This window comes from Sphaerodactylus townsendi, linkage group LG13, assembly GCF_021028975.2.
Source record: "Sphaerodactylus townsendi isolate TG3544 linkage group LG13, MPM_Stown_v2.3, whole genome shotgun sequence".
NCBI lineage: Eukaryota > Metazoa > Chordata > Lepidosauria > Squamata > Sphaerodactylidae > Sphaerodactylus > Sphaerodactylus townsendi.
Genome location: NC_059437.1, coordinates 33,491,199 through 33,503,911, shown reverse-complemented (window position 1 = coordinate 33,503,911; position 12,713 = coordinate 33,491,199). Strand labels below are relative to the sequence as shown.

At 43.8% G+C, this 12,713-nt stretch overlaps 1 protein-coding gene across 2 annotated transcripts in view; it reads right to left on the bottom strand.

Annotated features, from left to right (window-relative positions):
- LOC125442867 (gamma-aminobutyric acid receptor subunit alpha-3-like) overlaps positions 1-12,713 on the bottom strand; it is a 73,786-nt gene that overhangs the window by 42,757 nt on the left and 18,316 nt on the right. For both annotated transcript variants that reach the window (XM_048514632.1, XM_048514633.1), the window contains exon 3: positions 346-467. In XM_048514632.1, the coding sequence (XP_048370589.1) occupies positions 346-467 (122 nt within the window). The remainder of the gene's footprint in view (positions 1-345; positions 468-12,713) is intronic.

Here is a 12,713-nt window from a genome sequence, read left to right as displayed (position 1 = left end):
GAGAGGCAGCGGCTTGAAACAACCCGCACTGGCTCTGAGAGAAACAATTCATTATGTTAACAGTTGGGCAGAAGAGCCTAAAGCAATCTGCTGGAGATGCTCCCAGGAAACCACATTCCTCCAGAAAGAAGTTCCAGCAAATGCTGGGATTAATAGCAAGTCTCCAGAAGTTACAGCTCTGGAGCTGAGAGGAAGCCCTCCTACGTGCAAAGGTGTTGTGAGAGAGCTCAGGTGGGGGGGGGGGCTGTAATTAGAATTAATTTATTAGGGGGAAGAGAGCAACCAGGCAGCAAACAAGGTCAAATTAGCATGCAGCCCACACAAGCCCCCATGCAATTGCCTGACCTCCAAGCCCAGGTCGCAGCCGATTGTCATATCCGTCCAGCAGCCGGTCGAGGATGCGTGTAAAAATGGTGATGTTGTCCTTGCTGTCGTCGATAATATCTGGGCCATGCTTCTGAGCAAATCTGCAACATCAAGGGAGAGAAGGAGAAATCAGGTATGGATGTTCCTATAGGGCATCATATAGGGGGACCAGTAGAAGCTAGAATGTTGCACTTTCTAGCTTGGATATGTTCCAGAATTCCTCCTTCTTCTTTTAGTGCTTTGGCATTGGTTAGTCCCGTTCTGCCAGATTGAACTTTGAGGGTCTCCACTGCAGAACTCCTTAGTGGACACCATGTCACAGCTTTCTACAATCATAGCTGACCAATAATTTCACCCGTGAGGTGTTCCTCAGGCAGCAATGGCCAATTGGAGTGGCAGACACACAGGACAAAAACCCTGTACGTCCTGCATGCTAATTGGTGAAGGGTTCGTCGTCGTACGTTCAAACCCTTCGCCAATTATGTTTAAAGATGGTATAATGCATTTTAGTCGGGACACATCAGGGCATTGCAAAATAATATATACCAAGAAATCTGCTGACTGAAGAGGGTAGGGACATCTCCAGCCTGAAAAAGCGATCCAAGCATCAAAATGAGTGCAGCTCTAATCTCTAGTGTATATCAATTTGGCCACTTTTTAAAAATACTGGCAATGGGAAAAGGTTAGGGGAGAAAGTATGAAGGTTCTGAAGCAGTGGCTGGTTGAAAGGAGTGAGCAGAGCGAAGGGGAAGTTGGGAAAAGCTCTGCAGAGCCTGTCTTTTGAAGTCCTCAACACAAAGGCGAAGGAGAGAGAAGCTGCTCTTACTGGAAATCTGTGACGACCTTACCTCTTCGGGACAATTAACCACCCACTTCCTCAGTCGTTGGCCTGTAACTCTCTACTTGCTCGACTGATAGGGGTGTTTAAAAATGGCCTTGGGCTACAAACACAAATACACTTACTAGTTTGTAAGTGGGGGGGGGATTTATTTGTGAGCAAGATTGACATGAGCTCAGTCTGGTTTAAATTCCAGGATGAATTCAAAATATCAATGCTCTTAATTCACCTTAGAAAGCAAAATAGGAGATTGGGCAAGGTTAAGGTATGCTCAGGCCCTGAATTGTGTCACGCTTAAGAGTAGGATTGGCCCTGAACTGTATCAAGTTTATGAGCAGGGTTGCCAACTTCCAGGTAGTAGCTGGAGATCTCCTGTTATTACAACTGATCTCCAGGCAATAGAGGTCGGTCCCCCTGGAGAAAATGACTGTTTTGGCAGGTGGACCCTCTAGAATTATACCCATTGACATCCCTCTCCTCTCTAAACCCAACCCTCCTGTCTTCAACCCACACCCCCAATCTCCATGGCTCATTCCGCACATGCAGAATAATGCACTTTCAAACTGCTTTCAGTGCTCTTTGAAGCTGTGCGGAATGGCAAAATCCACTTGCAAACAGTTGTGAAAGTGGTTTGAAAATGCATTATTTTGCATGTGCGGAAGGGGCCCATGTATTTCCCAACCCAGAGCTGGCAATCCTATTTGAGACATTCAGCAACATTAGCACACACACACACACACATCCTGCCATTGTATTCTTCTATTGCAGAAATGTAGCATTTGGGGGGCAAGAGGAGTACTTATGCCCCTTCTGCACATGCAGAATAATGCACTTTCAATTCACTTTCACAATAGTTTGAAAGTGGATTTTGTTATTCCGCACAGTAAAATCCAGCTGCAACGTACATTGAAAGTGGATTGAAAGTGCATTATTCTGCATGTGCGGAAGGGGATGTAGAGGCACCTCACATTATAAGACTGTAAACTGTAGCTTACTTAGCTTAGTCCAGTCCTGTCTGGAGGATAGTTGTGCCATGCAGAATCCACAACCGCCCCCTGCACACACACACCTTTTGGGCATCAAGCACTGTCCACCTGCTGCTGTGCTTTCTCCTTGCAATTTTACTGATTGCGAAGGGATCTTCGCCCTTTTATGCAGGGCTGGCTTCTAGGACTTTTGCATGAGCAGCTCTTTAATCTCCCTGGCAGCCTCACATAGCATTGGAAATGGCTGCCTTGGACTAATGTTCATTGGCCCCACAACTCCCCATAGCATGAGTGGGAGCGTAGGGTTCAAAATATGCTCCTTTGTGACACAATATTAATTGAAAGATAAAAGTCCCTTTAAAAAGCAGCAAGACTAAGAATAACTCTTGACTTATGGTAAATTAGGAGGCTTTCTACTGTGTCTTTCCACCAACTCCTTTGGATAAAAGGGAGCACACGAAAGAATCCAATCCATTAGCTACTGTACTTGGATCCCCACCGCTACAGTAGATGGTGTTCAGTGGCAACAGATACTGCAACAGACACAACAGACACTGATGGCCACAGCCAGGTGCAAATTTGATGGCAGATCTAGAGTACCATAGCACTGCATGGCCAAGACAACAGAAGACTCAAGCTGGGGTAAAGGGAGGACATGGAGTCATGAATCTATGAGAAATTGTGAGCGGGCAGTGCCTCCAGGATCTGGATGACATGGGGGCATCCATGCTGACTATTTATTATTTATTTATTTTATTTTATTAAACTTTTATACCGCCCCATCCCCGAAGGGCTAGGAAGAGTCATGGCTCAGTGGCAAAGCATGTGGCTAGGCTCATTCTCAGTGTGGGCATCCAATTATAGGACAGCCTGCCAGGTGAACCTCACTGGTGCTTATCCTCTTAACTTTGAGATTCCAAGTTAGAACTTTAATTCTCCCTTCCCCCCACCCCACATTTTTTTTCCACGAATAACTTGCTTCTTTTGTCTTCTGCTGTTTGTTCTACACCTGTCTTGTGTGCGTGTTTAGACTAATAGGTTTGGTTAAAAGAAATTTAATTTGATGTTGTTTTATTTTGGACTCTTAGGCCCTTTACGCATGCCCTGCTCACCCTGAGGCAGTTTGCTCCACAGTGAGGTCTCCTTGCATTTCTCTGTTTTCATGCGAGGAAACCCCGCTGATTTTTCTGAGCCCAGCCACCATTTTGTCTGCTTCTGGGTTGCTTGGAGATTGGCTGGTTGAATGCTGGCTCCCCCTCCCTTTTACAATTTTGGGGAGGGAGGGGGTTAATTTTCAATCACTCCTGTGAGAGAATATTACTCTGAAAAAAAATAAGGCCCATTTTTTCCCCCAGAAATGCCTGCCAAGGAGTGGGCAGAACTTCTCCTGTGTGGGTGGAGAAAGGCAGAGAGAAACAGAAAACCTGAAGTAGGGCAAACGAACGCTGCTTTGCTTAGCTTTCCTTGCACAGGTAGGGGGGGAAAATTGCCCTTTCCCTGCTTTCAGAAACCCTGGGGATTATTGGATCTGACTACGGAAGGTGGGAAAACCTGTATGCAACAGAAAGTCTGCCCTGAAGGGAATGCATACTCACTGTGGGGCAGACCCCAAGTGCATAATAGGGCTTAAGAATCTTGAAGACCTTGAAGAGGAAAGCCTGAGTCAAATTGTTTAAAATAGAATAAATCATTAACATTTAGAATGACATTTACAGCCTTGGATGGAGAGTTGTACTGAGACTGCAACTCTGCTGTGTACTCCCTGAATGACCTTGGACGTGTCTCCTACCCTTCAGCATCTATCTGTAAAGTGGGAGTAATACAGTCCCTCCTCTCCAGGATGTTATGAGGATGCACAGGATATGCACATTCCTAGGAGGAGGTGGCATATGCATCAAAGGAAATCACCGAGCAAGTCAGAATGAGAGAGATTTAATAGGTTAGAGACTCCAACCAAGAAAATATGTTTTGCTGAATGCTATTTGATTCTCTACAGTCAGTGTTGTCCCCAAGAAGGATCAGTTTCACTTGCCTTTCAGAGATCAGACATTTGGCCCTGTAAAAGGATGGAGAGTTTCCTGTTCCTTCATATGAGACCTTGGCATTCTACTACTGCTATAATGTGGCTAGATTTGAGTCCAGTAGCACCTCAGAGATCCACAAGGGCTTCAGGGTGTAAACTTTCAAAAGCCAAATCTCTCTTCATTTTTGCAACCTCAGTCAAAAGTGCCTAAATATTTGACAGACACCAGGTGGGAGGCACATACAAAAGTCACATAAACTGTTTTGGAAAGTTACAGTGCTATCACTGATGGTCTTAATCAATTGCAGATCAATTTCGCACAGCATAATTATACATTTGGTATTTTAAAACATGGGTCTAAAATCTATTTTATCCTGGTTTTTTGCATGGGTGCTCATTTCTATGAAGGAGTTAAATTAAGATCAGGAGGAAATGCTCCAATTTGTTTCATACGAGCCTGGATTTTTTGTATTTACACCCCAAGCATACCTGCGCATACATGAACATCCCTGGTGTCCAGTGCCTCTGATTGGTCAACCCACAGCAACTGCTGGAAAAGCACTAGCCAAGAACATTGAGCAACAATGGGGCAGAGCATCACATTCCCACTCATGTTCTCTTGTTTCGCAGAAAATGAGACACTGCTCTCCCTCAGTGGTATGCCCAGTAATGTTTGGCCCAAGCTGCATATCTCTCTAGCTACGCACTCCGAGCAACCAGTACATGTACAGAACAGAAAACGGGGACATGTTTGGGATTCCACTCCCAATTAACTCCTGATTAACCCAGGCAAAATTGCATTCAGTTGATTCCAGGAGCAGAAAACGTACTTGGGGGAACGTTTCGGGAAGGGTGGGCTGCCCTGCCAGCTGGCATCTCACAGAGATGAAACTGACATGACATCAGGTGGGGAGATCAGGTGGCAGGGTGGGCAAAATAAACTGTTTTTGCTCCCATGGTGTTCACAGAGAAGTGGGCTCAATTCGGGATTTTGGAAAAAGATTGCGATTTTAGCAGTTTTGAAAAAAACACCAGAATAAGGGAAATATTGTGGGACAAACCCGCTTTAGGATCAGGAACGTGTGAACTTCTTGGCCAAACTGGGATATTTCCCTTGCTCAACCTGGGATATTTGATCTGTGTGGAATTGACTGTAGTCTGATGTTAATAGAAGGATCGTGTCAGGCTTCAAGCTAACAACCTTGAGCTGAAAATGGAAGAACTGGAATTTGTGTTTATGCTGCATTTTTGGACCTGTGTGCTAGGTCATTTTCACAGGGTCAGCAAAGCTATCCAGAAATCAGAGCAGTTACTGAGCATTTGTGCAAGTTTGTACAGTTCACTTAAGGATTTTTAAACAAAATTAGAGAAGATTTTGATGAGTTTGAGGAACAAGCAAAAGCCACCTTGCCAAATGTTAACTACAGAACTGTCACAAGGATACAAAAATTAAGGAAACAGCAAGGAAATGATGGAAATGCAACCGGTCCTGATTCATAGGTGTCAAACTCGCAGCCCTCCAGATGTTATGGACTACAGTTCCCATCATCCCCTGCCAGCATCATGATGGGAACTGGGATGGGATGATGGGAACTGTAGTCCATAAGATCTGGAGGGCTGCAAGTTTGACACCTGTGCTTTAGATAGTAGTTCCCACACTTTTTTGAGCTGCCTCACCCTTGGCTCCCAGGTCACATCATTAGCGCCACACACACACACACACACATGCACACATTTCTTTCTTGATATTAAGTCAATTGCAAATTCAAAACAATTTCTAAAACTGTAAACACACGTGCATATTTCACAAATAAAACATGACCTAGTAAAGGTAAACCAATTTATTGAGCTGTTTCAGCAATATGAAAGGGTATATTTGCATCTCAAGCGTTATGTCTTCACAGCTTTAATGGGATGGATGTGCTTGGTGCAACGATATCAGCTTCTTAACATCAGGCTGCAAGAAACTAAGAAGAAGTCTTAGATGCCCACATTCAATAATTTTCAGTCTGTTTCTCTACTTGGCAAGAAGCTGGGTGACTGCACTGAAGCCCTACTCTACTAAACATGATGCTGGGAAGGCAATAAAGTAAATCTTGACTTTGTCCTACAGTGCAGGATAGCACTCAGGAAGGACTTTTTGTAGCCAAAATTCTTGATACGATTTTTAAAATCTTGGTCTCAGGTCACTGTCATTTTGGAGTGAAATAAGTTCTTCCTCCACCATTTCTGTCCCCTCACGGCCGATATCTATGAATGGATCATCACCCAGTCTGGTATTTTAAGGGGAAAAAAAGAGATCCTGAAATTTGCCAGACATGTTTCTATGCAGTTCATCCAGGTGTGCACAATAAACTTGAAGGTCATCTGTCACCTGGTTTGCTCTTCTCCTTCTCTAATTCAGGCAGACTTGAAAACTGGAAGAATTCACGACGAGCGATGTTACGTTTGAATAACTGCAACTTGCACAGAAATGCGGAGAGGACGGATTTGACTTTGATAAGGTTAACCCCACTTCCTTGCAGCTGCAAATTAACTTTGCTGAACGCTGTGAACACACCTGCGAAGTAAGCAGTGTCATCCTTGATTTTTATTAGTTCATCACAAAGAGCAGCGTTGGGGTCTTGGAAGAATTCGACAACTGTGTTAAAAAGTGAATACAAATGATTCAGGCAATTTACCTTGGACAGCCATCTTACTTCTGGGCGCAACAACAAACGTTCAAACTCTTCATCACTCTCAATGCAGAGCTGTTGAAACAGTCGCCGATTGAGAGGATGTGCCTTGATTTTATTTACCGCTGGGATGACTGCTCAATGATTGGTGAAGTCAACCACTTAGGGGTTTTTTTGTGACCAGATGTTGCCTGTGGATTACACGGTGCACTGCAAACACACCAGGTACAGCATTTTTCAAGACAGTGACGAAGCTATGATGACAACCTACTATCAATGGTCCCCCATCTGTTGCACAAGCAAGAATGTTGCTAAGTGGGATGTCTTTCTCTTTGAAAAAAATTCTCAAGAACCTGAAACACTGTCTCCCCCTTTGTACCTGTTTCTGGTTCTCTAGCAAATGACAACTCTTGAGCCAAATTTTCATCTTTGGTGAAAGGAACATAAGTAAGAAGCAAAGCTTCATTGGCTGGCAGTGGATTCATCTAATTGTAAGCTATCTATTCCCGAAGTTTGTTGCACAATGTGCCTTCGATGTTTTCAGCTATTTCATCCACTTTTCTTTTAACAGAGTTATTACTGAGAGGAACAGCTTGGATCATTGGTTCAGGTGACTTGAGCAAAATTGTGTGCAGCACTGCTGGCAGAATAAGCTCTTCTCCAATCGTATAGGCCAGGGTTTATCCAATCTAGCAATGAGATGTTTTCTGATGCACGCAAATCATCATTGGATTGCTGTGAAATTCTGCAAAACATATTTCCAACGGTTTTCTGCGTCTGGAAGTTTCCTTGGAGTGACTGAAAATATGCTAGGGTCCCCCCCCCCCCCACCCAGTTTTCATCAGAGTGCGCTTTCTTCAAATGTTCCTGAAGCCTGGGATGTTTTATGGCTTCATAACAGTAGGCAAAGTGATTGCTGTTGGTTATTTGGTGCCGATATAAATCCATACTTCAGATATTCCACACTATATTGCCTGCACTTCTGCTTGGTTTGTAGTGCTGCTGCCATACTTTAATCTGGAACAAAAATTATACATTTCATGTGGAAGTCATGTGTGAAAGCCACTCTGAGCCCAAGGAAGGAAGGATTCAGAGCTTGGTCGGAATTTTGGAAAGCATCAGATTGACTAGTCATCTCAAATAAACTTCAGTCACTGCTACCAGACATTCCTTCATTGTGTTAAAAAAAACCCCTCTGTTCTCCAGGGAAGTGTCACACTGTCATTGTCAAGTAGCCATGATCATCTTATTAACACTTCCTAGGCAATCAAATTTGTAAGCTCAGTGGGTTTTTTCAAGGATATAACAGTAAACTTTTAATTTCGTTTTCCTAAAAATTCCTGCTTATTCCACAAATGTTTACAAAGTTTGGCGATGGCAAAAGTTTTTCCTCAGGGTTAATTTTAACATTTATGCTTTTTTTTTCCAATCAGTATTTAACAATGACATCTTAAATCCGTTCTTTAGAGGAGAAATTGTGAATTGCAGAATTTTAAACACCTGTCATCATTCTTGGTGTTACTCAGCTTTAAAACGCTCTTTCATCTACCTCAGGGGTGGCCAACCTATGGTGCTCCAGATGTTCATGGACTACAATTCCCATCGGCCCCTGCCAGCATGGCCAATGAATCTAAATCCAACCCTGACTCTTTGGCTGCTTTCATGCAAGGGACTCAACCATGAAGTCTGCAGTTAGGGAAGCTGAGGAATTGTAGGAGGTGGATTAATAGTTTTGGAAATGTCCCATACAACTCCCTCTCTAGGATTATATAAATTCCCTGGCTTGAATAAGCCAATTTCTCTTACCCAATCCATTTTTCTTTGTGCCTCCTGGAGATGCTCAGTCCTTATCAGCCCTAAGTGTATAAAAACCCCTACCTGATAAGTGGATGGCCTGATTCTGCTATGTTTGTGATTAGCATGAGCTACCCACTTTCCTATTAGATACCATTAATTATGATGATAAGATGCTGCAAGTAATATGAGAGTAGGCTGCACATCTTTGATTATCTTTTCTTCTTCTTCTTGTACATGGAAAACTGGCATGCATCCAACCACACAATTCCTCCAACAGAATGGCTGTCAGGACGCCAGTTTCATTTCCTACAGTTTCTCTGTAAGTTTCATTTCTCCAAACTCCAAAGTTCCCGCCACTAGAGGGAACCGCCCACCGACACACCTCATATATACTGGAACTGAGGGCAAGAACCCTCAGTTCCAGCACCCTGTACCGAGGGCGACATTCATCAATAAAGTTCGTTCCTTTTTCATAAAGTTGACTTTGTTTGAGTCTGTTCAGCCTTACAATGGCATTTCCACTGGTGAAAAAGAAGGTGGTGATTTTACCAAAATGCTTTTCGTAATGTCCTCAAAACCACTGATTTCCCCTCCCACTGTGGATCACTCCACTTTACTCCCTACACTCTTCCACTGTCCCCCAGGGACAAAATTTAGGAGGGGGAAGAAAGAAAGAAAGAAAGAAAGAAAGAAAGAAAGAAAGAAAGAAAGAAAGAAAGAAAGAAAGAAAGAAAGAAAGAAAGAAAGAAAGACAGACAGACAGACAGACAGACAGACAGACAGACAGACAGACAGACAGACAGACAGACAGACAGACAGACAGACAGACAGACAGACAGACAGACAGACAGAAATAGCCTAATTGCCATGCTGAACCCAGGGATGACAATGGTGTTGGGTCACCCTGTAGTAGTTACAAGCCTCATTGAAACATGAATGCACATTTTCACCACATTAAATAGGGGTCCCCATACAGAAACACTACAGAGGTACTTGAGGAATCATTTTAAAACTAACACAAAACAAGAAACCTCAACAGTCTCTCTCACACACTCTCTCTCTTTGTGACTAACAAGATGGAAAAGGCTACCAGAAGATCAGACGACAAGAGATGACATCAGCCAAAAAACCCCAGCTAAGAACAGAATCATGTGTGGATAGGGGATTTCAGCTCTAGTTTCAGTTCATTTATGTGCCAGTTTTATAACCTACCTTGGATTCAGTTCTCAGGGGAAGACAGGAAAGAAACATAGCTAATAAATAAAACGGTGTTTGGGTTCACATGCGGAAAACCCTTCTTTCAGGGGACTCAGGTGTGCTGTCAATCATAAGAACTACTGGAAACTTGCTTCTTTAGAAAATCCGAAGCTAATGTACACGAGCTAGCAAGTCTCTCTTTAGTACTTCTGCTCAAAAGGAAATCTTGTTAAGCAGTCAGAACTCACATAAAACAAACCACATAACAATAAATTTAAGTCGTTCCCCCCCCCCCCCCCCCACACACACACATTTCTGACAGTAGAAGTTAGATTCAGAGATGGCTATTAACAACTCCTGCAAACCCTTGTTAACGCAGCATCCCGCTGCACCCTTTGTAGATAGTCTTGGATCATCCACAGGGCTTTTCAGTGTTTTGGCAGTAAACTCTTAACATTTCCCATCAGAAGTCACAGCTCTCATTGTTTCTGCCAGGCTGAGGCAGTACTGATGAATGAACCCTGGTCTTTTCAGTGCTTGTGGACCTTTTTTTCCCCAGTTCAGGCCAGCCTCTCGTTCATGTCAACTGTTCAGGTGAGAGGGTGACTGTTGTGTCCCTGCACTGCTCAATAACAAGACTTTGTGTTCAGACGATTTCTTTTATTGAAAACAGCATCAGGAAAAGGCATTTAGACTTCTATTGCCGGAACGAAAGATTAAGTGCCAAAACAGCCACCATTATATCCCTCACCATGCCCCACATGACATAATGCCACCCCTCGGTGCCAGTCCCCTCCAATCTCATGGGAAGAAGACAGCATGGCCTTCCCTAGATCAAAACAACCCACACTTCCCAGTGCTTTGAAGTGCAAAAACCAGCAGGTGTCTAACAAGCAGACTAAGCCATGCTTCGAAAACAAAATTAAAAGACAAAGAACAGATTGCAGTCCCTGGGGCAGGGAAAGGAAACTGTCTTTGGGAGAGAGGATCCCACATCCCACCCGGGAGACATGACTGGATCGGGCCAGGACTGGGCAGATCATGACACTGACTTTACACGAGTTGTTATTTTACTTCAACAATCCCTTAACAATCCCCAGTGGCTTGATGGTTGATTCCCACATGTTAAGTCCAGATTCATCAGGAGATGGGGGGAACAAAACTGGGTAGGAGAGGAGCTGGATTACAGTGTTTGGGGTAATAATCCATGAGAAAATGTCAAGAAATAATTCTTCTTCCATAGAAGAAAAAACTGTAATAACTGGTTTTCCCTTTATGGCCAAATAAATAGATCATGTTTTCTTTTATGTTTCATGTTGCGGGAAGGGGTGAAGGTATACAGGTTTCTGATGTTGACAGGAAGTTGCTTCCCACAAGCCCGCCTCTCTTCAGGTCCAAAACAAGAAAGGAGGGGCGCCACCACTCTGTTTCGTGGGCTTGGGAGGGCCCTGAGAACTCCCCCCCTCTCACTTCTGTCAGGGCATGTCTTGCTGTAAGACTGAGTACGTTAAGTACCCAAGCGGAATGAACAAAAAAGATTAAATTTATTAACCAAATGCTGTAACAATTAGCTAAACAAGAGGACAATTTAAAAGAAGAAGAAAAATTAATGCAGGATAGAACAAAATTCCCACAGAAAGAAACCAGCTGGAAAACGATCAAATTCCCTTGATGCGACTGTCATCAAACTCCTAACTCTACTTTGTATCTGGTCCCCAGGTTGGGAAATTCCAGGTGGGACCTCAGTCGTGTATGATGCCACTCTTCAAAACAGTCATTTTCTCCAGGGGAACTGATCTTTGCTGCCTGGAGATCAGTTCTAATTTCTGGAGATCCTCAGGTCCTGTGCAGAGACTGGCAAGCTATCCTTTAGGCCAATCCCACTCTATAGTGAACAACTTCCCTGCAGGGTTGCCACCCTGGAGTTCTAGAATTACAACTGATTGCCAGACGTACAACTATCAGTCCACCGGGAGAAAATGGCCGCTCTGGAAGGAGGATTCCATGGCATTATGTGCCCAGGGAGCTCCTTCTTGACCCCCAATGCAGCTGTTCCTGGTCACCACTACTCCAATCGCTAGAATTTCCTAAGCCCTCACCCAGTAGGTTTTATATGCTCTCTCTCAACAATCCACTTCCTCAACTGCAATTGGTTTACCTTTTCCCTTCAATGTCACTTGGCTTTGGAAGGTATCTGGGAAATGTAGACCTAGAGGGAAAATTGCAGTGAGGCCCAAGGCCTGTGTGGGAGAAGAAAAGGCTGTCTTGAGGCCTATAGGATGCTCTACTTCCCAGCCCTAGGATAATGACAGTTTATGATTATGATCAACTGATTTGATTGCAAAGAGGAAACCAGTTATTAAACACTGCCCCCTATAGGAAATGGAATGGACTAATTAAGGGCTCAGAGAGTCCACATTGGTGTTGTGGTTAAGGTATTGAACTAGGACCAGATCCAAATTCCCCACTCTGCCATGGAAACTTGCTGGCTGACCATCCCCGCAAGTATTTGGTTGAGAGACCTCTTAAGAATAGTTGTGACACATAGACAGGCAATGCCAAAGCACCCCTGATTTTCTTGTGCCTTGAAAACCTTACTGGCTTGCCAGTCAGCTGTAACTAGACAGAATAACAACCATAACAACAACAACAACCACACACTTTGAAAATCGAGATTCAGCGACAATGGCACAAACCAGCTGGGGTCATCCCAGTGGTAATTGGCACACTGGGCGCCATTCCAAAAACACAAGGGCGGCACTTAAAACATCTTCAAATTGACAAAATCAACATCTGTCAGATTCAGAAGGGAGCCCTGCTGGGATCTGTAC